General features: G+C 39.6%; 1 protein-coding gene across 3 annotated transcripts in view; it reads right to left on the reverse strand.

Annotated features, from left to right (window-relative positions):
• The window catches only part of Dync2h1 (dynein cytoplasmic 2 heavy chain 1), a 260,746-nt gene that overhangs the window by 229,200 nt on the left and 4,052 nt on the right, over window positions 1-27,494 (reverse strand). For all 3 annotated transcript variants that reach the window (XM_052751659.1, XM_052751655.1, XM_052751646.1), the window contains exons 5-24: window positions 25,947-26,091; window positions 24,415-24,647; window positions 23,446-23,580; window positions 23,227-23,340; window positions 23,011-23,122; window positions 22,071-22,195; window positions 20,507-20,682; window positions 17,447-17,642; window positions 13,383-13,478; window positions 12,545-12,697; window positions 11,994-12,092; window positions 10,962-11,101; window positions 10,620-10,848; window positions 9,447-9,574; window positions 5,557-5,672; window positions 4,617-4,744; window positions 2,841-2,990; window positions 1,939-2,144; window positions 691-846; window positions 488-602 (exon numbers count right to left, since the gene is read on the reverse strand). In XM_052751659.1, the coding sequence (XP_052607619.1) occupies window positions 488-602; window positions 691-846; window positions 1,939-2,144; window positions 2,841-2,990; window positions 4,617-4,744; window positions 5,557-5,672; window positions 9,447-9,574; window positions 10,620-10,848; window positions 10,962-11,101; window positions 11,994-12,092; window positions 12,545-12,697; window positions 13,383-13,478; window positions 17,447-17,642; window positions 20,507-20,682; window positions 22,071-22,195; window positions 23,011-23,122; window positions 23,227-23,340; window positions 23,446-23,580; window positions 24,415-24,647; window positions 25,947-26,091 (2,952 nt within the window). The remainder of the gene's footprint in view (window positions 1-487; window positions 603-690; window positions 847-1,938; window positions 2,145-2,840; window positions 2,991-4,616; window positions 4,745-5,556; window positions 5,673-9,446; window positions 9,575-10,619; window positions 10,849-10,961; window positions 11,102-11,993; window positions 12,093-12,544; window positions 12,698-13,382; window positions 13,479-17,446; window positions 17,643-20,506; window positions 20,683-22,070; window positions 22,196-23,010; window positions 23,123-23,226; window positions 23,341-23,445; window positions 23,581-24,414; window positions 24,648-25,946; window positions 26,092-27,494) is intronic.

Below are 27,494 nucleotides of genomic sequence, written 5' to 3' on the forward strand. Positions count from 1 at the left end.
AAACACTCTAACAGTAACTACAAGTCCTACCGGTACAGCATTTGTCTGGCCCTAGGCTTAATCTCCATTATTACACAAAACCCTATGTATTGCAAGCAAAAACTAGTTGGGCGGTGGTGCCACACATCTTTAATCTCAGTGCTTGGGACACAGAGGCAGGCTGATCTCCAGGTTTGAGGCCAGCCTAGTCTACAGAGTGAGTTCCAGGACAGCCAGGGGACACAGAAAAACCCTGTCTCTTGAAAAACCATATTAAAAAACAAAAAACAAAAACAAACAAACAAACAAAAACCTTTAAATTCCATAATTACAATGCTTTCCAGCTGGTAGCAGAACTATATCTAAAATTTTTATAATTTATGTTATTCCTATTTTTCATATAATTGAAAAATAACTTTAAATTATGGTTCAGACAGGAAATAATAAAAAGATAAACAATGGCCCCAAATATCATTTTCAAGTCTCAGAGTAGAGAAAGCCACCTTACTTTGTATTTGTCAACTTCTGACTGCAACTTCACTGTCATGACCGAATGCTCTTCAACCTTCCTCAACCTGTCGTGCCAGCTCATCAGAAACTCCTCAAACAGATAGGTCTTAGTCCTGTGAAAGAACATGAACACACATTAAATTCATACTTCCTCCAAAAAGAGCAAACCATAAGAACATAAATATTGCTTTAGAATCAAACCGGTAAGTAATCCAATCTTCATTGGCCATTTCCTGGAGACCTTGCTGGAACTCCTCATAAAGAGCCCAAATTTGTGCACAGCTCTCAATGTCCTTAGAGATGCTATAGGCCAGAGAGAAGTTGGGCTCTTCTAGTCCAAAATGATGGCAGTCATCCCTACAGAAATAAATATCAAAATACTGAATTTATAAAGAAAGAAAAACTGTCAGAGAATAACTTCCTTAACCACATTCTGCAGCTGAAATACACAGGGACAACTGCCTACTTTATGTGAGAATTGTACTTTATTCATACTATGGGCACTTTTTCAAAGGTATCATGTAAAGACAGTACGTGTAAAGATATTTTTATGTTTATAATATATATGGAAATGTTTGCTTTATACGTCTATGGACTGATCTAATAAAATATCTTCTCTGTTGACTACAGGACATTCTTAATCTAATAATCATACTACCATTTAATAGGTGTGATAGAAAATGTCTACACACTCATCTTAGGGCTACATTTACCCACATAGGCCATATGTGAAACACTGCACAAATCAATTGCTGTGACCAATGAAATGAGTCAGCAACATTTTTTCTATATATCTTATTACTTATTTGACTAGATGCCTGTGTGTGTGTTTGTGTGTGTGTGTGTGTGTGTGTGTGTGTGTGTGTGTGTGTGTGTGTGTAGACCAGAGAGGTATGTCAGACATCCTCTTCTACAACTTTCTATTCTTCTTTCACTGAACCTGGACTCCTGTGTTTTGTGGATAGGCTGGACAGTCAGCCAGCCCGAGCAGCATCCCTTCCTAAATGCTATGAGCATTGGGACTACAGATGCACAGGCCATGCCCCACCTCTGTGCTTGTAAAAACGCTCGTCCCCCCAACACCCAGATTAGTTTTTGAAAGAGGTGTTAGCAGTATTTTTCTTAAAATTAAGTATTTCATTTTTAAATAGGATGAGATCAAAACAATACTACAGCCTCTGAATTTAATATGGAAGCAAATTTAATGTTCTAATTTCTCATGAGTCCTTTTTTAAATTTATCTTAATATCCTTATATAGTTCAACCACAGCTCCTAAGAATGCAAGGGTATAACAGGTTGTTTGTAGTTTTAAATTTTCTGAATTTTATGAAGAAAGGTATTAAAAACAGTTATATTTACAGCTAGAAAGCCAAGTACAAAGGCATAAAATGTTTTTCAAACTAAGCATCAAGAATTATAAAAACAAAACAAAACAAAATAAAACTTACACTAGCTTTTTTCTTATGACTTCAAGATCATCAAACTCAATTTTTTTCTCCTTTATAGACTTTGCACTTTGATCCAGAGTATTTTGTTGGCCAGTTTCAATAATATCATCACCAGGTTTCAGCTGATCCCAACGAGCTTTAAACTTCTCCAGTTCTTGGTAATAGATCTGAAGTCGTGACTTCACGTTTCCTTTCATCACTTCAATCTGTAAGCCAGAGTTCAAGGAGTTTAGCAGTTCTCAGTTTTCACATTTTCATTTCAAGGTGAGGAAAATGTCAACACTGAAAGACTTTTTTATCTTGTCAATTCCAACTATAATAAAATAATCGAGTAACAAGCATTAGAATATAAATTTACAGTAATGAGAAATAAGTGTCAGCTATAAACACTAACAAGTCTTAAGTTCAAAGCATACCTACAATTATCAACAAAAGTGACACCATTTTGAAAACAGTTCAGGGCTGGAAGGATGGCTGCTCTTCCTAAGAACCTGGGATTCCTAGCACCTACATAGTGGCTCACAATCCTCTGTAACTTCCGTTCCAGTGGATCAAACACCCTCTCTGGGCCTCTGGAAGCACCAGGCACACAGACACACATGCAGGAAAGTCATCCAACATATAAAATAAAAAATAAAAACAAATCCAAAGCCTGCTGTTCTACCTGCACACCCATTCCTAACAAAGGAGGCTATTTCTCGGTCTTCGGCAGCTGTGAGCTAAGACTAGCCAATCAACAAGACATGGAGTGCAGACTGGTGTGTGCAGCCTCAGACTGTGCCTGAGAGCAAGATGGCACCCTCTCCTTCTCCCTCTTTCCCACTAAGGAACACTGACCTCCTGAGGCCAGGCTACACTGAAACGCATACAGGCAACACTCGGAGACCAGCTGAGGCTCTCACCTGGTCTTTGATCATAAGTTGGTGGCTTTCCATCATCAGCTCAAATTTGTCCCACTTGGCTCTCAGATTGCTAACTGTCTCCACCCCACTGCCTGACACAGTTCGCAAAAGCTTGTTTTTGTCTTCAGCTTGTTGAAACAAGGGCAATACCTGAGGGTTAAAAGAAGCAACGGATCATTTTATCAGTCCCTCAAGATTTCATTACTTTGATTCTTATTTCATGATTTTTATTTTAAAATAAAATAAAATTTTAAACATCTTTGTTTTTAAATAATTTGTTAAAGTCCCAGCTATAAGGTTTCTGATGCTTATTATTAGGTGTAACAAACATATTATAATGTCAGAAGTTAAAAGGGATGAAAAAAATAATTGGGAGAACCAGAAATTCAAGGTCATACTCCACTACACAGTGAACTCATCTACTGTGAAATGATAAGAAACCAGCCATCTCTTTAAAATAAATAAACAAATAAATAAATGATGACTAAATAAATAAACAAATAAAAGTGTGTCTGCTGCAAAACCAGATAAAGACATAAGAGAAAAAGAAACATAGACTAATTTCTCTGATGAGCATAGACACAGAAATTCTCAGGAAAATACCTGCCAACTGAATTCAACAGCATTGCTTTTAATTATACACCATAATTAAGCTAGGTTTCATCCCAGAGTTGCAGGGATGGTTTAGGAGGTCTGAACCTATAAAAGTCTTACAGTGCCATCATTGTTTGCTTTCTCTCGCTGTAGTTAAACACTATGGCCAAATCAACTTGGGGGAAAAGGATTTATTTCATCTAACATCTCCAATAGACAGTCCATTCATTGCCTAGGGAAGTCATGGCAGGCGCTTAAGGCGGAAACCTCAGCAGAGGCCATGGAGAATGCTGCTTACTGGCTCACTTTTCTAAGACTGCCCAGGCCACCTGCTTAGGAATGTATCTCCCAAAGTGGGCGGGGCCCTCCTGCATCAATTAACAATCAAGACAATGACCCACAGACAAGTCCATGGACCAATCTTAGGGAAGCAGTTCTTTAACTGAGGTTCCCTCCTCCCAGGTGGGTCAACCCAGCAAGCACACAGACTCGGGGACAGAAATGACATGATCATTTCCACAGATGCAAAGGAGGCTCTTGGCAAACAAAGTTCAATATCCTTCAGGATCAAAGCCCTGAGGCCAGAACTAGAAAGGATGAAGGTCTGCATAACAGTGGCTGCAGACACATGGGAAATAAGGTACATTATACCAAAAAAAAAAACACAAAACAAAACTGCAAGCACTCACTAAAATGATTTTTTTCACCTTTTCTGGAAAGTTTACAAACAATTTAGAGTTTTTTTCCTTCTTGTTCTGAACAAAACTTTAATTATTTAAATGTCCTGCAAATGCTGCCTTGCCCCTTCTGGATTCTGTTCTTACCCATCTCACTCCCATCTCTAACTGTGAGCACTCCCTTGAGCATCTCTTCTAAATCTGTTCTAACATCATGGTCCTCACACTAAGACTCCAGTTCTGAACAAGAGTATGGATTGCTTACTCTACTATTATCCTAATACATGAGACCATAACAAGGCTGAAAATACCTCTCAGATAACAAAGTACTACTGATACTAGATCAATACACCAACTACGAGTCTAAACATGAGCTGCCCAGTTAGACCACATTATACAGACCTCTTCACAATGTTAAATTACATAGATCTAAATAATCACATTAAATACCTAATTTACACATCTCTATAAAGTAAGGATGACAATAATTGCTTTGTATTCTCACCTCTGGCCTCCGATCCTGCAGGTTACTATACTGTAAATTTGTGTCACCTATTTCTTCCACAGACTGAGGTATAATTGTTAAGATCTTCATAGCCTCTGTGACAAATGTATCAATTTCATGTATATGAGCTGAAAGAGATGATACATCATTAACAAAAAAATGCTCAGTTATGGTTACATGCTTGCTAAATCAAGGGGCCTCAGAAGTAATCACTACATAAAGTATGTTACATTCTCAATTATCATTTGCTTTTGGGTAACAAAAGTTTGAAATGAAGAATAAGACAAATTTTTCTTCCCAAGAGATGTAAGTTGTTTTACATTACACTTAAATTTTTCTGATAAGGGGCAGGAGAGATAACTCAGTAGTTAAGAACACTGGCTGCTCTTGAAGAGGAGCAGGGTTCAGCTCCCAGCACCCACAGGGAGGCTCAAAACTATCCCTAACTCCAGTTACAAGGGAACAAACAACATGCTCTTCTGATCTCCATGGGCAACAGGCACATGTGGTATACACACGGGTAAAGCACGCTACACATCTAAATAGAAATTGATGAAAATTTTGAGGAAAAAAAACCTAAAATGTATTTCTTCCTAGTTATCTTTGCTAACAATCAGAAACATTTCCAGTCTTCTAAATAATGCTAAAATGCTTCAACTTACCATTTGGAGAAATAAGAATAAATATTATGTCAGAATTACTATCCTTCTCCATTACATACAACAAATTAATACTATCTAGACTTCCAATAACAAAACTGTCTAAAATTTTTATATGTTTAAAAGATGAGAATTTTCCTACTTTCTTAAAATTATCATTTTGAGTAAATTTCATTTAAGAAGATATCCTAGTTGACTTGTAACCTGTAATTTGAGAGTCAGACTTGGTAATTATAGAAACTAGGGCTCTAAACACACAAGAGGGAGACACAGGGCTTTACTCTGGATGGACTTCTTCAGAGAAAGGACAAGCAGATCAAATAACTTCTGGATGAGGTCATCAATCACAGTCTTCACAGGGCTGCAGTTGATGTTGAGACAGTCCACCTTGACAGCACTGAGGAGCCAATGAACACAGGTTCTCAGGTTATCATGAGTTAGAACTATTTCAGCAAATCCATCCAAGTGTGACCATAATCTTTAAGAGCATACATAATAGATTTATCCAAAATAATTCCTTCTAAACACAGCCTAGGTTTTCAGTGAATAAGTCCATTTAACAATTATTTCCTTTGTTTACCTGCTTGATTGACTGATTTTCTGTTTGTTTGTTTGTTTGTTTGTTTGACAAGGCCTCCCAATCTGGCCTCAAAGTTGAAATCCTCCTGCCTCAGCATCCTGAGTACTGCGATTATATGCATATATCACGATACCTGGCTTAAAATACTATTTTTTAATCATGAAATATGTCCATTTTTAAAAATTATAAAGGAAGCACCAGCAATAGAATATATTTAAATATTTACAGGCTCAAATTGTTTCACCATATATTTATTTCATATTTATAAAGTAAATTAATTATTTTGCAGTTGACATGTAAATAAGGGTAAAAAATATATAGACAGAATATACAATGAATATAGGTTATTAATTCACTAAACAATAAAGCCAACAATGCTGTTTTATAAAATTACCTATAAAAATGACAAAAATGGAAAAAACAATTAATTTTAGTCTTCACTTTGTAGGCAAAGAGAACTTTCAGGAATGTTGGTGACAGTACAAAGCATTCAAAGTACACCAGGCACAGCGACACTTCTACACCAGCACTTGGAAAGTGAAGGGAAGAAGACCACAAGTGTGTGGTCATCCTTACTACAAAGAGAGTTCAAAGCCAGCCTGGGCTATGCTATCTCAATATAAAAAAAAAAAAAATCAAATTTTATGAGGAACACTTAAGCTATAATTTTAAGAGAGATATATTTTGTCTCATGAATTCTACCTTTAGAGTGTGAATCTTTTGGTTTACTTGTTTGTTTTGATTTGAGACAAGGCATTCTCATGTGATGCTGACCTTGAACTTCCCACCTCTACCTCAGTGCTGGGATTAGAGGCATGTGTCACCATGTCCTACCTTTAGAATTTCTCCTAACACAGATCTTGGAAGAGATCTAACACTGCCACCTTACTAACCAGCATAATCCTGACTACATTCTAAACATTTGTCCTTACGCCTACAGGTAAATGTCGTCCTCACATCTTGTCAAGGAACCTTCTTCTCTTTGCAACGGAAGGAGACCACTACAGAAAGCCAAAATGCACAGTTGTAGAACCCAGTCCCAGTGGACGCATCTACAACATAATTCCCACACCTAAAGCTCAGGGACCACTGAGGAAAAGAGGGTTGAGAGATGCTAAGAGCCAGAGGACCAGGGAGTTTTTCTGAGTCTGTGTCTCCCAGTAATGTCAGAAGCTACACCCATAAAGTCTCACCATGGCTGCCTAATATGAGCTGAACAAGGACAATAGCAACAGACATGCCAAAGGAGACACAGAAAGCACAAGAGGCTTCAGCCCTACACAAAGAACCACAAGTAACCAAGGAACACAGAGCAGGAGACCGAGTCTTCCCCAAAGAGGAGCACTCCACTTGTTGACTAATACCACATGGTCAGCACTGAAAACACAAGTCACGTTAGACAGACTGAGCTGTACTTACATACCTAGAAATACACACACACCACAACAACAATTAAAGAAAAAAGAGACCATGAATTTCAAAGAGAGCAACAAGGGCTATATGGGAAAGTTAGGAGTGGGGATGACATAATTATCCCCAGAAATCCACAAAGATACCTCCACTATAGACTACTGGCAATGGTCGAGAGAAAGCCCGAGCTGACCTACTCTGGTGATAGGATGGCCAAACACCCTAACTGTCATGCTAGAACTCTCATCCAGTGACTGAGGGAACCAGATGCAGAGATCCACGGCCAGGCCCCAGGTGGAGCTCCAGGAATCCAATCAACGAGAGAGAGGAGGGATTATATGAGCGAGAATTGTTGAGACCAAGATTGGAAAAAGCACAGGGACAAATAGCCAAACTAGTGGAAACACATGAACTATGAACCAATAGCTGAGGAGCCCCCAACTGGATCAGGCCCTCTGGATAAATGAGACAGTTGATTAGCTTGAACTGTTTGGGAGGCATCCAGGCAGTGGGACCAGGACCTGTCCCTAGTGCATGAGCTGGCTGTTTGGAACCTGGGGCTTATGCAGGGACACTTTGCTCAGCCTGGGAGGAGGGGATTGGACCTGCCTGGACTGAATCTACCAGGTTGAACTGAATCCCCAGGGGAGTCCTTGCCCTGGAGAAGATAGGAATGGGGGGTTGCCTGGGAGGTGGGGGCGGGAGGAGGGAGGACAGGGGAATCTGTGGCTGATATGTAAAATTAAATCAAATTATAAATATATATATATAATCTCAAAAAATAAAAAAAATTAAAAAATAAAAAGAATTTTTTCTTCTTAGTATCACATAGCCAGGCTAGCTTTAAATTCCCTCCATAGCTAAAGCCAGTCCACAGGAAATGTTTAAGTCAAATGCCAATGCACTATCAAAGTATTAACTGTGAAAACTTAGAAACAAGCTCACTATATTAACTCATGGTACTGGTGGCACATGCTTATAGTCCCAGGTACTCAAGGGCGTAAGGCAGGAGGACAGTTAACTCCAGGCTGCACGGTTTAATGAGAACCTGTTTAAAAAATAAAAATGGCTGTACTGCGGTTCAGGCATAGAGCGATTGCCTAGCATATACAAGGTGCTGGGTTCAGTCCTCTGTACCATAAAAATAAACAGGTAGGTAAGCAGGTAGACAGATGTGATAGGTAACTATTTTTACATCTCAAAATCTCAGGCTTGCTAATATCCTAACAAAACTATCCCTGACTTTGTCCCAAATTGGGACAGGGGGCCAAGACCTCTGAATCCCTATACTTAGTTCAATGTCTAACACAGAATATATTCCATTTAGTATTAACAATAGGTAAAAACTATTAACCACTTTTGAAAACATAATCTTTATCAGTAATATATATGTAAATTACTCCACATAATCCTTAAAAGTATTACTTCCCTTGCAAATATTTTGAAAGTGGAAGAAACTGAGGTTCATACTTTTAATAAACCAAAGTCATGCAACTGTTCAACACCTAACTACAAAACCCACTCGCTCAGTCCCTCAGCAGACATGACTTCCTCATCAAAACACACTTGGTTCACTACCAGAGGAAGCACTTTGTTCTCAGGTATCTCTTCTTCTTGCCCATATTTATGTGAAGTTCTTTGTGTTATCAGTGCTCACCAAACAGTTACTAAAAGAAAAACTAAGTCAATAAGGGTGATGGATGCTGTCTTTCAGAAGTGACACACTCAGTCTCGTGGATTTCACTCTCAAAAACAGCTTCAGCAGTTGAAGTTTCAGGTAGAGGGCATACGTCCTCACAAAGCTGGGTTAGGAAATTCCCCTCAGATACTTGTGTTCACATCACGACAGTGCCTAGATGTGTCCCCATGTGCCATGCCTCCCAGGCCCTTCTGAAGAGAAGTGGCACAGTCAAAGTGTGGAGTCAGATTCCATTAGCTTTACATTCTCTGGAAGGCTCTCAGCTTGACTGTGTTAAATGTTCGCTCCTCATCCTACAGCTGAATGCAGCCTCTGCTCTAATCCGTTCTACCCAACCAGGTCTCAGCAAACAGTCCCTAGACCGCAGCCCTCTCTCCAGCCCTCCCCACACTGGCCTACAGGAGGAGCTAAGCCTACTGGATGAAGGTCCTTCTAAGCAGAGGCACTCTTGCCTGTTGCATGCACACATCAACTTCTCCTACCTGGGGAGCCGTTCAACTTCTTTCCCTTTTATTTTCAGTGCTTTAAAATTTTTCTCCCAATCAATCACAGTAAAAAGGTGCTTTTCAACCAGAGCTTCCATGTCAACTTGTCCAATTACAACCCATTCCTACTTAAAGAAGGAAAACTGTATTAATGAGAGGAAACCCATAAGCTGATACTGAAAGAGTAGGACTCACTGATTAAGAGCAACAAAGTGAGGGAAATAAACCATTTTAGATTCTCTTCTAAGATTAATATATATATATACACATAATATATACATACATACATAATTCAAGGGTACAATCACTCCTACGAAGTACAACTTACAGATCTACAAGTATCCAGCCTACTACCAATCTAGAAATCTAAAATGCAGACATCTACAGTGCAAGAGCAGCTGAGGAACTGATCAGGTTTCTGACCTATGACTTTTTTTTTTTTTTTTTTTTTTTTCCGAGACAGGGTTTCTCTGTGTAGCTTTGGAGCCTGTCCTGGAACTCACTTTCAGACCAGGCTGGCCTCGAACTCACACAGATCCACCTGCCTCTGCCTCTGCCTCCTGAGTGCTTGGATTAAAGGCATGTGCCATCACGCCCAGTCTGACCTATGACTCTTGTCCAGCACAAATAAGTACTGAGATGAGAGTTTGTATTTGGAGTTGGGTAGTATCATACTTACTCAGAAATAGTCACAATAAATCATCACATCAGAGTGACATTTTAAACAGAAACAGGGGGCATACATTGTGGTGTCTAAACTATACAGCCCAGATGAATACCACCTAGCTTGTGCAAGCACACTCTACATTCCCACAAAAACAAAACTGCCTAGTTGCAGATTTCTCAGAATGTACACCTTTAAATCCCTGGAATTAAATTAGCATTTGAACACCCTCTCTCAAAATATGTCTTCAAAATTAAAATTGATGCAAATGTTACATCACACTGCAAGTTGATTTAAAAGAAAACAGAGCTAGTTTCCCAAACTTCATCAAGACAAAACTGGCCATCACTTCTTTCCCTTCGCAGCATAAACCTAGGTTGAGAGTCTATAAAACTGCCTCCCTGGTTTACACACTTTAAGTTCATTTCACACAGAGAAAACATTATTTGTACACTTACTAAATCAGTAACATTTATGACAAGGGGAGAAGTTTACATGCTCTGTACCTTATGTTGATGTAAAACAGCTGACAGCCTTCTAAACAGATCTTCTGCTTTGCTGTAAATAGTCAGAAATCCACTTGCATTTCTATCAATCATAACAGAAAATATTGACTCATCTCCAGCCTCGCCCACTCCCTTAAACTGATTGGGAATGCCGATGAACCTCTTCATTTCTCTGTAATATTTAGCCCGGATTTCTTCAAAAGGAGGCCTAAATTGTAACCTTCCCTGTCTGAAAAGACAGTAGGGATGGCATTTTAAATCTTCTAAAATTATATTATTTAAGATATAAATTATTACAAAGATTTAACTCAAAAATAACATTGGGATTTCTAAGCATCTCACTTGTAGGTTAAGTCTATGCTTATTTCTGGCAGGTTCTCGTTCAGGGCTTCCAGGCCCATCTGGTACTGGTGCTCCAGAGCCTTGTAGAGCTGGTGGTTCCAGTGTTGCCTCCAGGCATGCATGTCACTGGCTTGGAACCCCTGAAACGGCATTCACCTTTTCAATTTGAAAACTGGCACACAATGATTTTTTTTTTTAACTTATGATTTTCAAGCTACATAAAGCACATTTAACAGATTGAAACTCATTTTAAATATCTTAAAATATGCAACTCTAATTGCCACTTTTAGTAAGATGGATTATGAAATATTCAACATGAAAATTTCACAGTATAAATATTACACAGAGGCTCACTAAAATTAAAAACTCAAGCCAACATTACGTTTTTATTTGAAGCTGGTTTCACAGTGGTCTATTTTGTGGATTCTTTTGTATTTTTTCAAAGTTCTTAACAAAGTATCACTCTTCATTTCCTAGTCCCTAAATAATTCATTGAATATTTTAAAAACAAGAAACTTAAATTGCTCAAAATAGTTGGCTTCTGTTTGATATTGCTGTTTGCTTTCATAAAGCATGAAGACATCTATTCTAACACTTTGGGCTTTTTCTTCAAATTCTGAGAATTAGAAAATATAGAAAACAGCTGACTCAGAGCTTAGCTACATGAAAATGTGCCCTAAAACGAGAAAGAATCCTGATAGTTCCTTCACACAGACTTTGGTTTGAATCTAACTTGTACTCTGCAGATGTTACGGTCTTGAAAGAAGAGCAAACAGCATATCCGTAAGCACCAAGTCAGGAGAACGGCAGACTACACAGGGTCATAGCATCGTGTGAATCACAGAAGCTCTCCTTGACACAGGTCATACGAATTCACTGGGATTTATGGCATTTGCATGTGAGTCAGTCAGAGAAGTCTGTATCTGTTAGGGGTACCACAGATGTTTATAACTTTACAGGATGCTCTTGGCACTGAGTCAAGCATCCAGACTCCCAAAAGATGGCACCGCAAAGGACGCACAACTCACGCACCTGCGCTGCCACACTTGCTAAGCCAGTTCTCAGTTCCTGCAGCCCGTCTTTCCAGCGCTGTTGCTGCCGAAGCAGATCAATATTCATAAGAATGACCACCTGTTGGGAAGACAGCAACTTTCCAGTGACTCAGCCATCTTAATCGAGTGACAGTTACCACTCACCCCGTGTAACCTGTCAATACCTGACTGAGAAGGGCAAACCATCGCTTCGGTACTGTTACAGCCAACACTACACGGGAAGCAGCAAGATCATGAGGAGAGAACCACACACACTCAACTACTAGATGCAAAGAGGAAAGCAGGGTTCTGTCCTTAGCCAGGACACAGAATCTGTGGGGAAAGGTGCAAGCCGCAAAGGCTGGTCTCCTGGTACTGACATCTGTACTCTGGCTAGGTGAGTTTTAGCAGCAGCAGTCAGGTGAGGGGAAACAAACTGTGTAGTTCTGTAGCTTTAGATCTCAAACTACTTCAAAAGAAAAAAAATGCAGTTCTATACTATTATTTTTATTCATTCTAGGCATAGTATGATAAAGTCTATAAATAAAATACCTTTTCACAAAATGTAGTGTGCCACTTTCTCAACTTTCTATTTTCAGTGGCAAGTCGCTCAGCAGCATTCTGGAGTTTCTGGATGTAGCCTTCTAATTCTTTAGGGTTGTCCCAAGTAATCTGTGACTTGCCTCCACTTCCTGCCTTTGAATTCTACAACACAATAAACAATAGTATTCAGATATATTTGTTTTTCCAAAAAGGTTTCATTTTATGTTATAAGCCCAATTTTTAACACTGATCTCTATGAAGATTAACAATATAAATTTCAGGCTGGAGAGATGGCTCAGAAGTCCTGAGGTCCTGAGTTCAATTCCCAGCAACCACATGATGACTTTAAAAGAGATCTGGTGCCCTCTTTTGACATGCAGGCTTACATACAGGCAGAACACTGTACATATAATAAATAAATAAATCTTTAAAAAAAGTATAAATTTCAAAATGTTTGCTGCCACAGAGTACCATGCAGTTTAAAACCTATTGTGAGTTTTTCCAATTTCCTATGTATGGACATTTAAATAAACAAGAAAGTAAACAACTCTTAGTTATAAAATCTGAAGATAGTTAAAAAAAAAAAAAAAACTCTGTATACCAGGATCTCAAACTTAGTGGAAAAGAATACAATAGTATGTAAGCTGTAGATGATATATATTAATGTAGCTCTTCAAACCGAATACCAAAGTATGTAAAGCATTATAATTACTTAAATCTACAGTGGAGCATTACTCACTAAGAATGAAGGAAATCATTGGAGACAGAATGATCAAGCTTGCACAGTGGCTGTTGGTGGACTGAAAACAGAGAAAGAACCCACCCAACTATATCATAAAGCACTTACCTTAATTATCTGTTCAAACGCTAAGGCAGACTGCAACATCATTGGCCTCTGACTCTGAATCATTTGTTGATCAATGGAATTGTAAAAATGTGCCACCTACAAAATACAAGTCCAATTAGCAGCAAAAAATAATAAATCTTGTTTCTAGCACATTTCCTTTATTTTTGTTTGAATAGAAATAATTTTCCTCAACCATACTACACAGAAATAGTTTTTCATCTCCAGATCAGAATTTATTTATGAATCATTATGCCCAATCAATACATATACATTGAGTTCCTACAATGTATCAAGTCATGTCCTAACCCGGTTAAACAGACAACACATTTTAGTCTCTGGAATCAAGTTTACCACATCAGGAAGAAAGGACTCCAGTGCTAAAGAAAGGCTTGTGCTGAAGGACTGACTTTCCATCTCCTGCACCTCTCAGACATAACACAACTATCTATACATCGTTCAGACCAAAACTTGACATGATACTTTCTCTCAAATCCTTCATCAGCAAAAACCTCTACTTTCAAAATATACCTTCAGTCCAACCACATTTCCCTACATCTGTCCTCTCATCTAATTCATGCACTGATCTCTCGGCAAGACCAGGGAAACAGTCTGCAAACTAACTAGTCTCCCTGCTTCAAATCCTAGCTCCTTAAGTTACTGGCTACGTGACAAGGGAAAAGCCATTACACGTGTGTTCCCCATTACAGCGGGAAAATGGAGGGTTCACTGAAGTACTTGTTCCTCCCTGATCCTCAGGGCAGATGCTGCTATAGCCACAATGGATGAGGAGATCCTGAACACTGTAATTCAATACCATCTATATCTTAAATACTCATCATGCAGCATGTATAACCTGCAGTTTCCTGAGGGACAGCAAAACTAGCATATGCCTCCACAGAAGGCTCATCTCGGCACACAGCTTTACCAACCTTAGCACACAGTTCTCTCCTGAACACCTTTCATGTTTGCTCTTCAAGGAGGCCTGTTACAGCATCAAAGTTCCTCAAAAAGCTGAAATAGAACTACCATATATATGACCCAGATGTAGCACTTCTGTGCATACTCAAAGGACTCCACACCTTAGTACAGCGACACATCCGTGTTCACTGCAATTTTATTCCCAATACCTAGAAATGGAACCAGCCTAGGTGACCATCAGTTGATGAATGGATAGGGAAACTGTAGTCCATATACACAGCTATAAAAAAAAATAAAATAAAATTTGCAGGAAAATAGATGGGCCTGGAAAATATCACACTAGTAAGATAATTTAGGTCCAGAAAAACAAACACCACATGCTCACTCTCATATGTTGATCCTAGCTTCAAATTTTTAGATCTGTGTGTTGAACTTGGGAGTATGCAGAGGCCAAGAAACCAGAAAGAGACTGAACTGGAGGTAGAAGGTTTATTGGGAGAAGGGGACAGTAGTAGAGGGGAGAACATTGGGGGTTAAAGGTTTACCCAGGGATATGGGGTGGAGGAATAGGAAAGAAAGAAGTGGGGAATGGTATAACCAAAACCAAGGATGTATAAAAAATCCTTATGGAAAACCCCTAATTTATAAGCTATTAAAAATGATTTTTAAAAAAGGAATTGGAACAATGGTACCCTGCACTGCTTGACAATGCAGAAATGGTTAGTACATGGAAACCTCAGTACCAAGTATGGTACACCTACCTACATGTTATTGATCAGGGAAGCCCCAAAGGCTTCCAAGACAAGACAGGCTATTATCAACATGGTTGGTTGTCAACCTTAACTAGAGCATAAGACCCTACTGCTATGGACACCACACATTTTGAATGCAGTACAAAGAGAAATCAATCTGGAAATAGCCAAGAATCTTCCTCCCTAATGGCTAGCATTCACAGTTCTGTAGGTTATATACAGGCTGAATGGGGGAAAGACATTAATGGTCTGTGGTGGTTTGAATGAGAATGCCCCCTGAAAGTCTTATATGTTTGAATGCTTAGTCTCCAGCTAATGTACTATTTGGAAGGATTAGGAGGTGTGGCCTTGTTAGAGTAGGTGTAGCTTTGTTAGAGGAGTATGTCACTGGGGGTGGGCTTTGAAGTTTCAAAAAGCCCCCATCAGTCCCCATCTCTTTCTCTGCCTGCTGCCTGTGGATCAGAATACAAAGCTCTCAGCTACTACTCCAGTGCCATGCTTCCTGCCATGATGATCATGGACTAACCCTCTGAAACTATAAGCAAACCCACAATTAAATTGTTTCTTTTGAAAGAGTTGCCTTGGTCATGGTATCCCATCACAGCAATAGAACTGTGACTAAGAACTGTCTTACTGACCACTGGACCCTTCCTATAACAACACTGACCACCAGGTAAAATGTACCCACTGGTGCAATGCTGGCATGACTGGTACCGGGGTAGCAAACTGCTCTCTGATTGAACCTAAGGCCTGCTCCACAGCAGGGAATTCATGTCTGGTACTGTAAACCCAATCAAATGGCCGGGGAGGCTCCAGTGGTGAGAAAAAAACCTACAGTTGAGGCCGTACTAAATGCTCATGTTGCCAACTGCACTCTAAATATTTATTTTGATAACCATAAAACAGTGCAGCTCTCAACCTTGGTCAGAGAAGCTTCTTTTCTCAGTGGGCAGTAGTTAATGTGAAAAGTCATAATTAGTCAAAAGACTGAGAAAGTGAGTACTGAGTGTTCAACCCTCACTGAAAGGTCTTTATCAACCCTTTGCCCAAGGCTAAAGGGACCTGGTGGACAGCACGGCAAGATGGAGATAACATAGGAGGTGAGGGAGTACTGTCAAGTGCTGCCTTCTGGACACGGCATGGCCTTCAAGTACGGACTCACAGCAGTCGTGGTTTCTGTACAAGATCAAGACAACATTCCAACACAGAACTCACAGGACCTCACCCTAGCTGGGAAGCTACCAGTAGCTAGGGGCTGCTGTGGAAATGAGAGTCATTTTTGAGGGCTTTGGCCTCCAGTGACTCACCCATACTAAGTGGAGGCCCCACACCCATGCCCATGTGGGCAGCACTCACAGAACTCAGTGAGTTAGGAAGGAAATCAGATGGAAAGGGGTTTGTGTTGGGGAGTCTAGGGGCGCGGGGGGAGGGGGGGGCAACTGGAGTCAGAAAGATCAAGAGAGATACATTGTACACATTATGAAACTGTCAAAAGAATAAATAAAAAAAATATTTTTTCAAAAGAAGTGGGCCTAGAAGTGGTGGCACACACCTTTAACCCTAACACTTGAGAAGCAGAGGCAGGCTAATCCAAAGTCAGCCTGGTCTACATAGCTAGTCCCAGGCCAGCCAGGGCTATATAGTGAGACCTTGTCTCAAGTAATTAATTTATTAAACAGGGGTGGGACTTAGTAGAAAGTCTTTAGAGCAATGGCAATCTATGCTCTTAAAAGGATAAGTGGCTTTAAGCCCCATGCTCCTGCATATGCTGCCTTGATATTTGCCCAAAAGCAAGAGAACAACTGATCAAGGGCTGAAACTTGCACATCTGTGACCCAAACACACTTTCTCTTCTAAGTTGATTCTCTCAAGTATTTGCTACAGTCACAACACTTCAGAGAGTGTAGGCAGAGAAGGCCAAAGCTGTAAGGTGACCTGAGACCTGATTCAAGAGATGGACAACCAGGTATAAGTGTTTGTTTTAAACGGGGAAAACTACAGCATGGTACAAAAAAGTAAACCAAGACCAAGTAGCCTGGGAATCCTCTATGAATATCTAAAAGACAGAAGTTCCTTTAAGACCTTTCCAAGTAATAAGAAAAAGGAAGGAAAAAAAAGAGTGGAGAAGTTAGAATGGGAGAGAAAGAAGGAATAATATGTCATTTTTCCAAAAGGTTTTTGAATGAAAATTAATGGCAATATTGTCTTAAGTTTAAAAATTCCTAGATAGATTAACAGCAGATTTTAACTTAAGTCATTAGCAAACCCTGCATTCACAAGTTAATAAGCTATTACAGGAGCATAAAAAATTAAAAGCGGAAAACAAAGCCCTCAACAGTCTCATTTAGCACAATGAACCAAGAACAAGAACATCATCAAAAGGGTCACTCCTACTTGCTTAAGGATGATGGCTTGCTTGCAGAACTTCTGGGCAACATTTGCAACCTGCTGTATTTTGGCAGGAATGACAAAGCCCAGGGCAGAAAGCTGACGGACTTCCCGCAGAAGAACGACCAAACGGTCAGAATAATGCACTTTTAATGACCCATCATTAGGATCCAACTCCATAATTCGGCTGTTAGCCTCAATACTACAAAAGAAAGAGAAAAACAAAGAGAAATAGGAATCTTTGAAGCTTCATTGTTCTTTTGTCTGATGAAACTGATTTTAAAAAATACTTCAAATTTCTGCAAATCTAATAGTTTTTAAAAAAGGACAAAAAAAATCTTTCTAATCAAGCTTTACAATTCTGTTTTTCCTGCTTATTCGTCAAAAGAAAATGATATATTGGTTTGTTATCAATCATCCCTTATGCAATCAAAATGAGAGTTATTTGGTATGAAAAAACATGCAGAGCCTGTAGACAACTTTTAAGACTTATTTAACTTTGTGGAGTAGCATTTTCAAACATCCAGGTAAGGCTGGTTTTGCACTCTGTATCGATGTGGGGTCCGCTGACCGTGCCCTCAGGTGAAGGTGTGGAGGCAGTGTGCTGACTCCCTCAAGAACTTCTCCCTGAAGACTGAAGTCAACACTGCTGTGCAACTATCTTTTTTTTTTTTTTTTTTTTTTTTTTTTTTTTTTTTTTTTTTTGGTTTTTCAAGACAGGGTTTCTCTGTGTAGCTTTGCGCCTTTCCTGGAACTCACTTGGTAGTCCAGGCTGGCCTCGAACTCACAGAGATCCGCCTGGCTCTGCCTCCCGAGTGCTGGGATTAAAGGCGTGCGCCACCACCGCCCGGGTGCAACTATCTTTTAAAGAGAGCTGTGACGATGTTAAAAAGTAAAGTTCTTCCCGTGTTGTCTCACAATCCAGACTTTGAAAACAAACTGCAGCATCCAAAATATGTCACTACATGAGTGTTACACGAGCACTTTGTAGACCAGAAAAATCCACCTTCACACTGTGAGCCAAGAGTCAAGGCTGACATAAAGGAAAGGCTCTGCCCCGTTTTCTAAAGGTGCCCAGGATGCTTTTAGTCTGCTTGCACCTTCATGCTTTAGTAAAGGGTCAATGACAAAAACCAAACAGCTAAGAGCAGAGACACTCAAATGTTTGAATCCTCTACTCTTTCAATCTGTCCTTTCTTCGGTTAAGATTTTAATAATAAAAGTACCTTAGGGTACTCAAATCAGCATGGACTATAGAAACACTCATCATCATTAGGCAGAAGTTATTGTGATTTACTATGGTCTACATTGTGTTCACTCTTTCAAATCATTTTCAAACTTAAGGAAACTCACAAGTCTTCTTAGAAAGTAATCAGGAAGCAGAGGACAAATGCATCCAATTTCCTTACCTGACCCTCCAACAAACTGACAGAAGTTTGGTGGCTTAAAAGAAGATCCAGCACTCCTGTGTGTACTCAGAAACATGTCAAAACTACAGTGGGGGCCTTTTGCCTTCTTCAAAAGTTTGTATACACTAGGATTCCAAAAGATGTGTTCAGCAGCACCCTGATTATTCTAGAGACTAGAAAAGGTTTTATACCAAAATAAAGGGAGGAGGAAGACCTTGTTGAGACAGAAAGTCAAGGTCGGAGAAGGCTCAGCAGGCTCACCTGGAGCAGACCTCAGATCTGACCCACTGCCTTACAGAGATCACAACAGGAACTGCCCTGACAAAGTGAACTAGGTTATAAACCTGGCTAACTACAGCCATCTGTTCTGGAGGATGAACCTGGAACATCTCTCATACTCTCAGTTCTAAGTAGGAAGGAAAACGCTAAATGGCACAAAATTATAGTCACTGTACCATAGAACCCCTGGTTCCTCTATTCTTCCTCCTGAGCCAGAATTGTAGCCAGGGAACTACATTATTTATTCAAGTGAACATCACTTTTGGATTGACCATCCTTGTACTGGGAAGGAGGGGAAGGGCAGAAAACTTCATGCTATGAACAGTCTCTTAAAAAAAAAAAAAGATGATGGTGGCACACACATACATATACTCTTAGGGGGTTGGGGATTTAGCTCAGTGGTAGAGTGCTTGCCTAGCAAGCGCAAGGCCTCAGCTCTGGAAAAAAAAAAAAAGGCAAAATAACATATACTCTTAGTTATCAAGAGGCTGAGGCAGGACCATGAATTTAAGACCAACCTTAGATAACATAAGGAAACTCTATCTGTTGAAGAAAAACAGAAAGGCTAAAGGTATAGCTCAGATGTAAAACGCATGCTCAAGGCCATGAGTTTGAGTCCCGGTAGTATAGTAGATGTGGTAAATATCTAAAAATATAGATAATAATATACTAGGGAAAACTCACTGTAGGTACAAAGAAATGTTTCTAGTCATAGCCTATGAAATTGCTATTAAAATAATGGTAACTAGTAAAATATTGAATAAAATTCAGTAAATACTTACCAAAGGCTTACTATTTGAGATGTCATGAGAAAATACTTCTTTCTTAAAGGGTTTAAAAATAATATAATTTGCAATTTAAAGTGTTTATGCATACAATGGTAATGTAAAAAAGTAGGAAAAATGCATGAATACTCGATAATAAAGCATCATGAGAGAAAGAATGTCTAATTCTCAAAAATTTATCTGCAGTTCCAGGGAATAGACGCGTGAATAAAGAGAGAGGCAAGCAGTCAACTACAGTAGAATCATCAGTGACTTAAAGTGTACTCAGGGCCAGTGAGGTGGTCCTACTCTCCTAGAGGACCCAAGTTCATTTCCAACATCTAAGTCAGGGGCCCACAGTCTCCTCCAGTTCTCACAATCTCATGCCCTTTCTGGCCTCTTAAGGCACTGGAGCACACATGTGACATTCACACATACATATAAAAAAATTTTTTTTAAAAATCTCTAAGACAAAAAAGTAAAAATGTTTTAAATGCAATGACTCATAAAGAAGAAGCAGCAAGTCTTTAGAGAGGACACGGGCTCCTTCCACCTTGCCATATGGATTACTAACACATGGGCTTCTGTTGACAGTTCAGAGGAATGGCACTTACCACAAACCTGACCTGGAATCAGACAACCCTGACTGAACTTCCCTGGACCAGTCATCAAACTGTTCTTGTTCATACAACTTAAACTGGTCCAAGAGATCTTCAGCACTCCGATGGAAAGACCGAAATCCTGACAGGTCAGACAAAAGCGCTTCTGCAATCTTGATGGTATCATCTACCTTAAAAAGTAAATGCCAAAGATCCATTAATGCTAACAGAATTTTACCATCAAATAAGGAGGCCTTTCTCTGACCTGAGACTTGAAAGTTACTTCCTATCATTTGTAAACAGAGAAAAAAGCTTTTCCATAAAGAATAAGCATATCACTCTCTTACTGACTTCTGAATTATACAAACTCAGAATAATAAGACCAAAGAGGACAGTCCAAACAAAACATAACAGGAAGGCAAAATGAAGGGAAGGCAAGCCACACGAGAGCTGTGCTCACTCCTTTTCAGAAACACCAGGAAGCATCTGCATTACTCCTAAACATGCTCACAATAATACCAGCTGTTAGCTAAATACCTTGTTAATAGCTCAAAAAAATAGGCAGATTTGAATGTCAGCTAAGACAGAAAATGTCTCTTCCCCCATAACTGCCCATTCTGGTACACTCAAAAAAAGGACTGATGGAAAAAAACGACGTAAAATATTTCAGAATATAGTTCAAAGGTACAAATTTGAGTAAGAAGCAGGTTTTATTAATATTCCTTGACCTTTTGCCCTTGAACACAAACCACATTAAATTAATTATTATCAATCAATTAATGTTTATTATACAGGTCAGATACAAAACTATACATATTGATAGTAGGTCCAAGAGTCTTAGGTTAGTTTTAATAACACCGTCATGGACAATTATATAGAATGACTTTTCACCTCTCCTTTAACTTCTAAACTAAAGTGATTTAGTGACATAAAAATACTTGCAGATAGACTTTAAAACCATCAGGATGTCTTTTACATCTAGTGTCAAGAATACAGTAGTCCTCACAGATACTTTCAAAGATACTAGTGACCCAACTTGACAATCACCTCTATATAAAAAATGAACCTCGTCAGAATCTTCGCCACACATTTGTTCTCAGAGTCCTATACATTTCCATGAAAATTACATGTTGTTAAGGCATGAAGGTAAACTGCATTATGCTGGATTAGACATTTGAGCACATGGTCCCCAGTTGATGGCACTGTTTTGGGAAACTGAAGTATCCCTTCGACATCTAGCTTCCCTGACATATATAGCCATTGGGCAGAGATAAAGACCACAGCTCAGTAAGGCTCTGCACCAGCTCTCTGCTTCCTGACCTGCCAAGATGCCATGTCATAAGCTCCAGCCACCACACATGGAGTGGCAGTAACCAGACGTCCCCATCATGAAATTCACTGTAAGCCACGGGAAATCCCTCTTCCCTTTAACTGTTCCCACGATTTGGTCACAACAAGGAGCAAAATAATTGAATGCAGGGGGAGCCCAGTATTTTCACAGCAGCTTTAGAGTCCCCATCACATGCCTTAACTTAGGACATTTTAAATGTTCACTGCCCTTCTATATTAAAACAAGTACCTTCAATTCCAGCTGACGAACCCAAACAATATTATTGACAACTTCTGAGAGATTTTTGCCAGAAAGTGGCCCAGATGCATCACCAGGAATCCCTCGGCACCGATTCTCAAAGTCCAATCGGAAATCTGTATCATTAAATCAAATCAATTACACAGAAGTAGTACATTTCAAGCCTCGTTGGAAATGTTGTGGATGTCGGTCCTCACTGCACCACAAGAACCTTAGTGTCTATTGATGACTAGTGCCGTCAACTTGACACAGCACAGAATCACCTGGAGTGCAGGCTCTAGGGAGATTACTGCATGTGAGCTGAGGTGGGAAGAAACACCCTAATGGGAGGGGACACTGACTTCACAGGACGGACAAAGCCAGCGAGGCACGAACACTGTGAGCATTACTGTTCGCTTCTGACTATGGGTGGAACAGGACCAGCTGCTTCAAGCGCCTGCCTCCCTGACTCCCCCACTGTGACAGAGGATAGACTGTCAGGTAAAATAAATCCTCCATTCCCTGACTTGCTTCCGTCAGACCATTTTATCACAGCAAAAGAAAAGAAACTAAGACAATGCACTAAATAAGGTACAGAAAAACAACCTGCTAATTTAAAAACAAATATAGGAGCTGGAGAGATGGCACAGCAGTTACAAGTCATCCATTTCCAGCACCCACAGCTCACAACTGTCACAATTCTAGGGGATCTGACACCCTCTTGTGGCCTCCATGGTAACCAAGAATGCGCATAGTGCACAAACATATATGCAGGTAAGACATGCACATAAAATAATTTAAATAAGTTTTAAAAAATAAAATAAAAAATAAAAACAAATCTGTCATTTATATCATGAATAAACCAATCTTTGTCATAAAATGACTAAAGCTTTTACCCTGAACAAGCATCAAGGAAAAACCCACCGATAGAAGCATTTCTCGGGAACACTACCTTTAGTTGAGTCCCCGAGTCTGGCCAGCAGCGTCTCTCTCTCTAACATCAGCTCTTTGCTTATCGTCGGACGCTTCACCAGTTCCTTGTACTTCAGAAATGCTTGAAGAAGCTCACAGAAGACAGACAAAGTGCATGTTCATCTCAATTCAACCACACTCTCAGTGTGACAGCTTAAGGGAAAACTGTACAGAGTAAAACACTTCAATATCTTACCTGCTGTGGACTATCTTGAATTTCTGAAATATAATTCTTTAATTTCCCTGCTATTTTCTGTTCAGCGGGTGCAATGATTTTTTCATACTGAGACACTGCAGCTTTCCATAATGGCTAAACAAATTAATTATACTGTTAGACTGTAAAATTTTAAAAAGCAACCTTTAAAACTCAAGAACACAAAAGGAAATTGAAGACATAAACATAGCTAGACTGCACCTCAGTATACGGATTGTACTGCACAGGGTTCACACCAGTAAAAGGCTCAAAGACTCGAGACAAGCAAATGATTCTCTCCTCACTGGCCGGTAAAAAATACAAGAGTTTCTCATGAATTGTTCGAATAGCCAAGACCTAAAATGTAAGATATTAAAACATAAAATGTATTAAATGAAATTAATTGTGTACATAGATCTAAAACCTACCTAAAGTGTTTATAAATTTCCTTACAATGGCTCTTGTAAAATGAATAAAACTGAAAGAATTTCACTTTTTCTTGTTTTTTAGTTTTTCGAGACAGGGTTTCTCTGTGTAGTTTTGCGCCTTTCCTGGAACTCACTCTGTAGTCCAGGCTGGCCTTGGACTCTCAGAGATCTACCTGCCTCTGCTTCCCAAGTGCTGGGGTTAAAGGTGTGCGCCACCACCGCCCGGCTTCATGTTTGTATATTTAAATTGTATTTGTCCTAAGAAGGTAGAATTATTTCTGCAATTTCATTTTGCCTTTCCTTTAAAGCTAAATATGCAATTTTTTATGAAAGCTCATAGCTGAAGTAAATGAGAAACTGTTTCAAATCTTTCCACTGAGTACATCTTACAAAGAAGGCCAAAGTTTGAAGCAATGTCAGTAGCAAAGAAAAAGCTTGAGCGCTCCCACACAGGGAAAAGTGCATCATATTTTTTACAACAAAGAACAAACAGAATTTCACAGCTAACATGTTGACCACTCACTCACACTAACATGCTGACCACACACTCATGTACCTAAGGAAAAGAGGAAGCTAGGACCTAGTGGCCACTATGTACCTCAACCTACACCAAAGCATGTCAAAACTTATTATAACATTCATCCCTCTATTCACCAAAACCATCAATCCTTTCTTTCACACATGTTTATCAATTGTAAAATGCACTCACAGACTAGCGAAAACACACTTCCACTTAAAGACAACAAGACAATCAAACTGGTACCTCCTCTAGGCGCTTGCCCAGCCTATCAAGAGTTTCAGGAAAATACTTTTCACTTTTCCATGGATGAGGTACATAACGCTGCCACACCTGCCCTGTGAGGTGACTGCAGACTATCACCCACTGTTCACAAATTGAAATGCCAGCTTTCAGGTTTTCTTTCACAAGATAATAAGGATCTTCCCATAGTTTCAAACTTCCCAGTTTTTTCTGAACAAACCTTCCAAATGAACCACCTAATAAGACATAAAGCAAGATTGTATGAAAATGTTTTATATGGAATTATAAAATATATACTCAGGAAAAAATTAACAAAGGCAACTAAGAATCTACAAAATACTGCCTACCCAGTCTTAGACTGTCATTATTTATAAAGTAACTGTCTTTATAAATGCATATGTGCACACTGACATTAGCTTACAATCTTGATCAGTCAACATATCGCACCTATTAGAATCCACCGCTCTGGGCTGGCTACAGCACCTGCTGCTGACTTGGCCATGACAAAGGTGCTGCAGCACCCACCTCCATCAGCATCTCACGCTCGAAGGGACAACAGAAGGGGACTTTTTTCTGAGTCAAATATGTACTACTGAAATATAAACCAGTTTGTTTTCAAATCATTTTTTAGTTCATATGAAATTATGGTAAAATGAACATATGAGGCAGACTGGAGAAAGGTCTTGGCAGTTAAGACTGCTTACTGCTTGTGGTCATTTGAATGTAACTGACCCCCATAAGTTCATAGGGAGTGGCACTGTTGGGAGGTGTGGCTTTGTTGGAGTAGGTATGGCCTTGGTAGAGGAAATGGAGGAGGTCTCATATATGCTCTAGCCATGCCCAGTGTCTCAGCTCACTTCCTGTTGCTCGACATTCTGTTGTGGATCAAGATGTATTTACTCTCAGCTCCTTCTCCAGCACCATGTCTGCCTGCACACCGCCATATCCCACCATGATGATAATGGACTAAACCCTGAAACTATAAGCCAGCCCCAATTAAATGTTTTCCCTTATAACAGTTGCTGTGGTCATGGTGTCTCTTCACAGCACAGAAACCCTCACTAAGGCACTGCTCTATCAGAGGACGTAAGTTCAGATCCCAACACCCACTTCAGGTGATTCACAAATGCTTCCAACTCCAGGTCCAAGGAATCAAAAACCCTCTTCTGGTCTCTGTAGGTACTATACACACAAATAAATATTTAAGTAAAATTTTTAATTAATTAACATACATAAACAATAAAAATATAAATTTAGTTATATTAATGATCGAAATATTTCACATACATAAACTAAATCAACTATAAACAAAAATGTATTGTAGATAAATCTATATGACTTATTAAAACTTACTTTAAATAGTAAGTATTACATTAATGAGCATTTTAAGTAAGAACTAAGGAAAAGGAAGGAAGGAAGGAAAGAGAGGGAGAGAGTGGGAAGGGAGGGAGGGAGGGAGGGAGGGGGAGGAGAACAGAGAGAGAGAGTGAGAGAGAGAGATGAGTTTGCAAATTTCCCAAAGCTTATTTCTATACCTATAATATCTAGGAGATGCAGCATGCGTGACTCAGGGTAATGATCGTGTTCTGTTTGTCTCCACACATCATCTACAACATCCCGAGTCGTCTCCACCAAGTCAACAACTTCGAGCAAGGACAGACTGTCCAAGTTATAAAATTCCTGAAACCAAAATGCATTCACATTAAAACACAGCTTTATCCGTGCATTAAGTAACACATTGGGAATGTTTCCAGACTGCTCAAGTGCTGGAAATCTAATGTCCCCTCCCCTATTCTGACTTCTTTATGCAAATATCCTCCATAAACATAAATTTCATAAAAGGCTAGAAAATGACAGTAGAAAGACTATTCACTTATTTACACCCCTCACCGAGTTTTCTGTACATTGGGTTTCTCTGTATTACCAGCAGAGGCGGCTGCAGCAGGACACACACACACAGCCACTATAACTCCACAGGACACACACACACGGCCACTGTACCTCCACAGGACACACACACACAGCCACTGTAACTCCACAGGACACACACACACACACACACACACACACACACACGGCCCACTGTAACTCCACAGGACACACACACAGCCACTGTAACTCCACAGGACACACACACACAGCCACTGTAACTCCACAGGACACACACACACAGCCACTGTAACTCCACAGGACACACACACACACGGCCACTGTAACTCCACAGGACAGACACACACACACACACACACACACACACACACGGCCACTGTAACTCCACAGGACACACACACACACACACACACACACACACACGGCCACTGTAACTCCACAGGACACACACACACACACACACACACACACACACACACACACACACACACACGGCCCACTGTAACTCTCATGCTCTTTATCTCGTGTGCTGTGCTGTGTAATGTGGTGACTAACAACAAGAGCAGCACAAATTCATTATTCTACATTTCATCATTGTCATCAAAGCAAGCTTTAACACACTTCAAATACACCATTAAAATGGCACTATTGAAACTGGCCAGGGGGTTCAATGGTAAAGGCACCTGCCACACAAGGCTAGTGACCTGAGTGTGACCCCTGGGACCCACATACAGGTGAAAGGAAAGAACTGACTCCACGAAGTTGTCCTCTTCTGACCTCTACACATGTGCCAAGGCACACTTGCCCACACACATACACACGTCATGCACACACATACCACAATACTAAATTCTGAAATAATATTTTAAAAAATAAATACAATACTATTGATGAAATAATAGTAGAAAAAATTTAAAAAACACTATTACTGCAATCATACTTAAAATAATCACTTACTAAGTCCCTAAGACTATACAGCTAGGGAAAATCAAATGGCATAAAATAATAGGACTTCATCTTTTAAATTACTTTGAAATACTAGTTTATACATTCCATCAAAAGAATGTATTACCTCTACATAAACAAATGTTAGTTTACTGGTTTTGTGTGTGTGTGATAAATGCACATCGTGTGTGTGTGTGTGTGTGTGTGTGTGTGTGTGTGTGTGTGTGTGTGTGTGTGTGTATGTGTAA

The sequence above is a fragment of the Peromyscus californicus genome, unplaced genomic scaffold, assembly GCF_007827085.1.
Source record: "Peromyscus californicus insignis strain IS unplaced genomic scaffold, ASM782708v3 Scaffold_11__1_contigs__length_118956290, whole genome shotgun sequence".
NCBI lineage: Eukaryota > Metazoa > Chordata > Mammalia > Rodentia > Cricetidae > Peromyscus > Peromyscus californicus.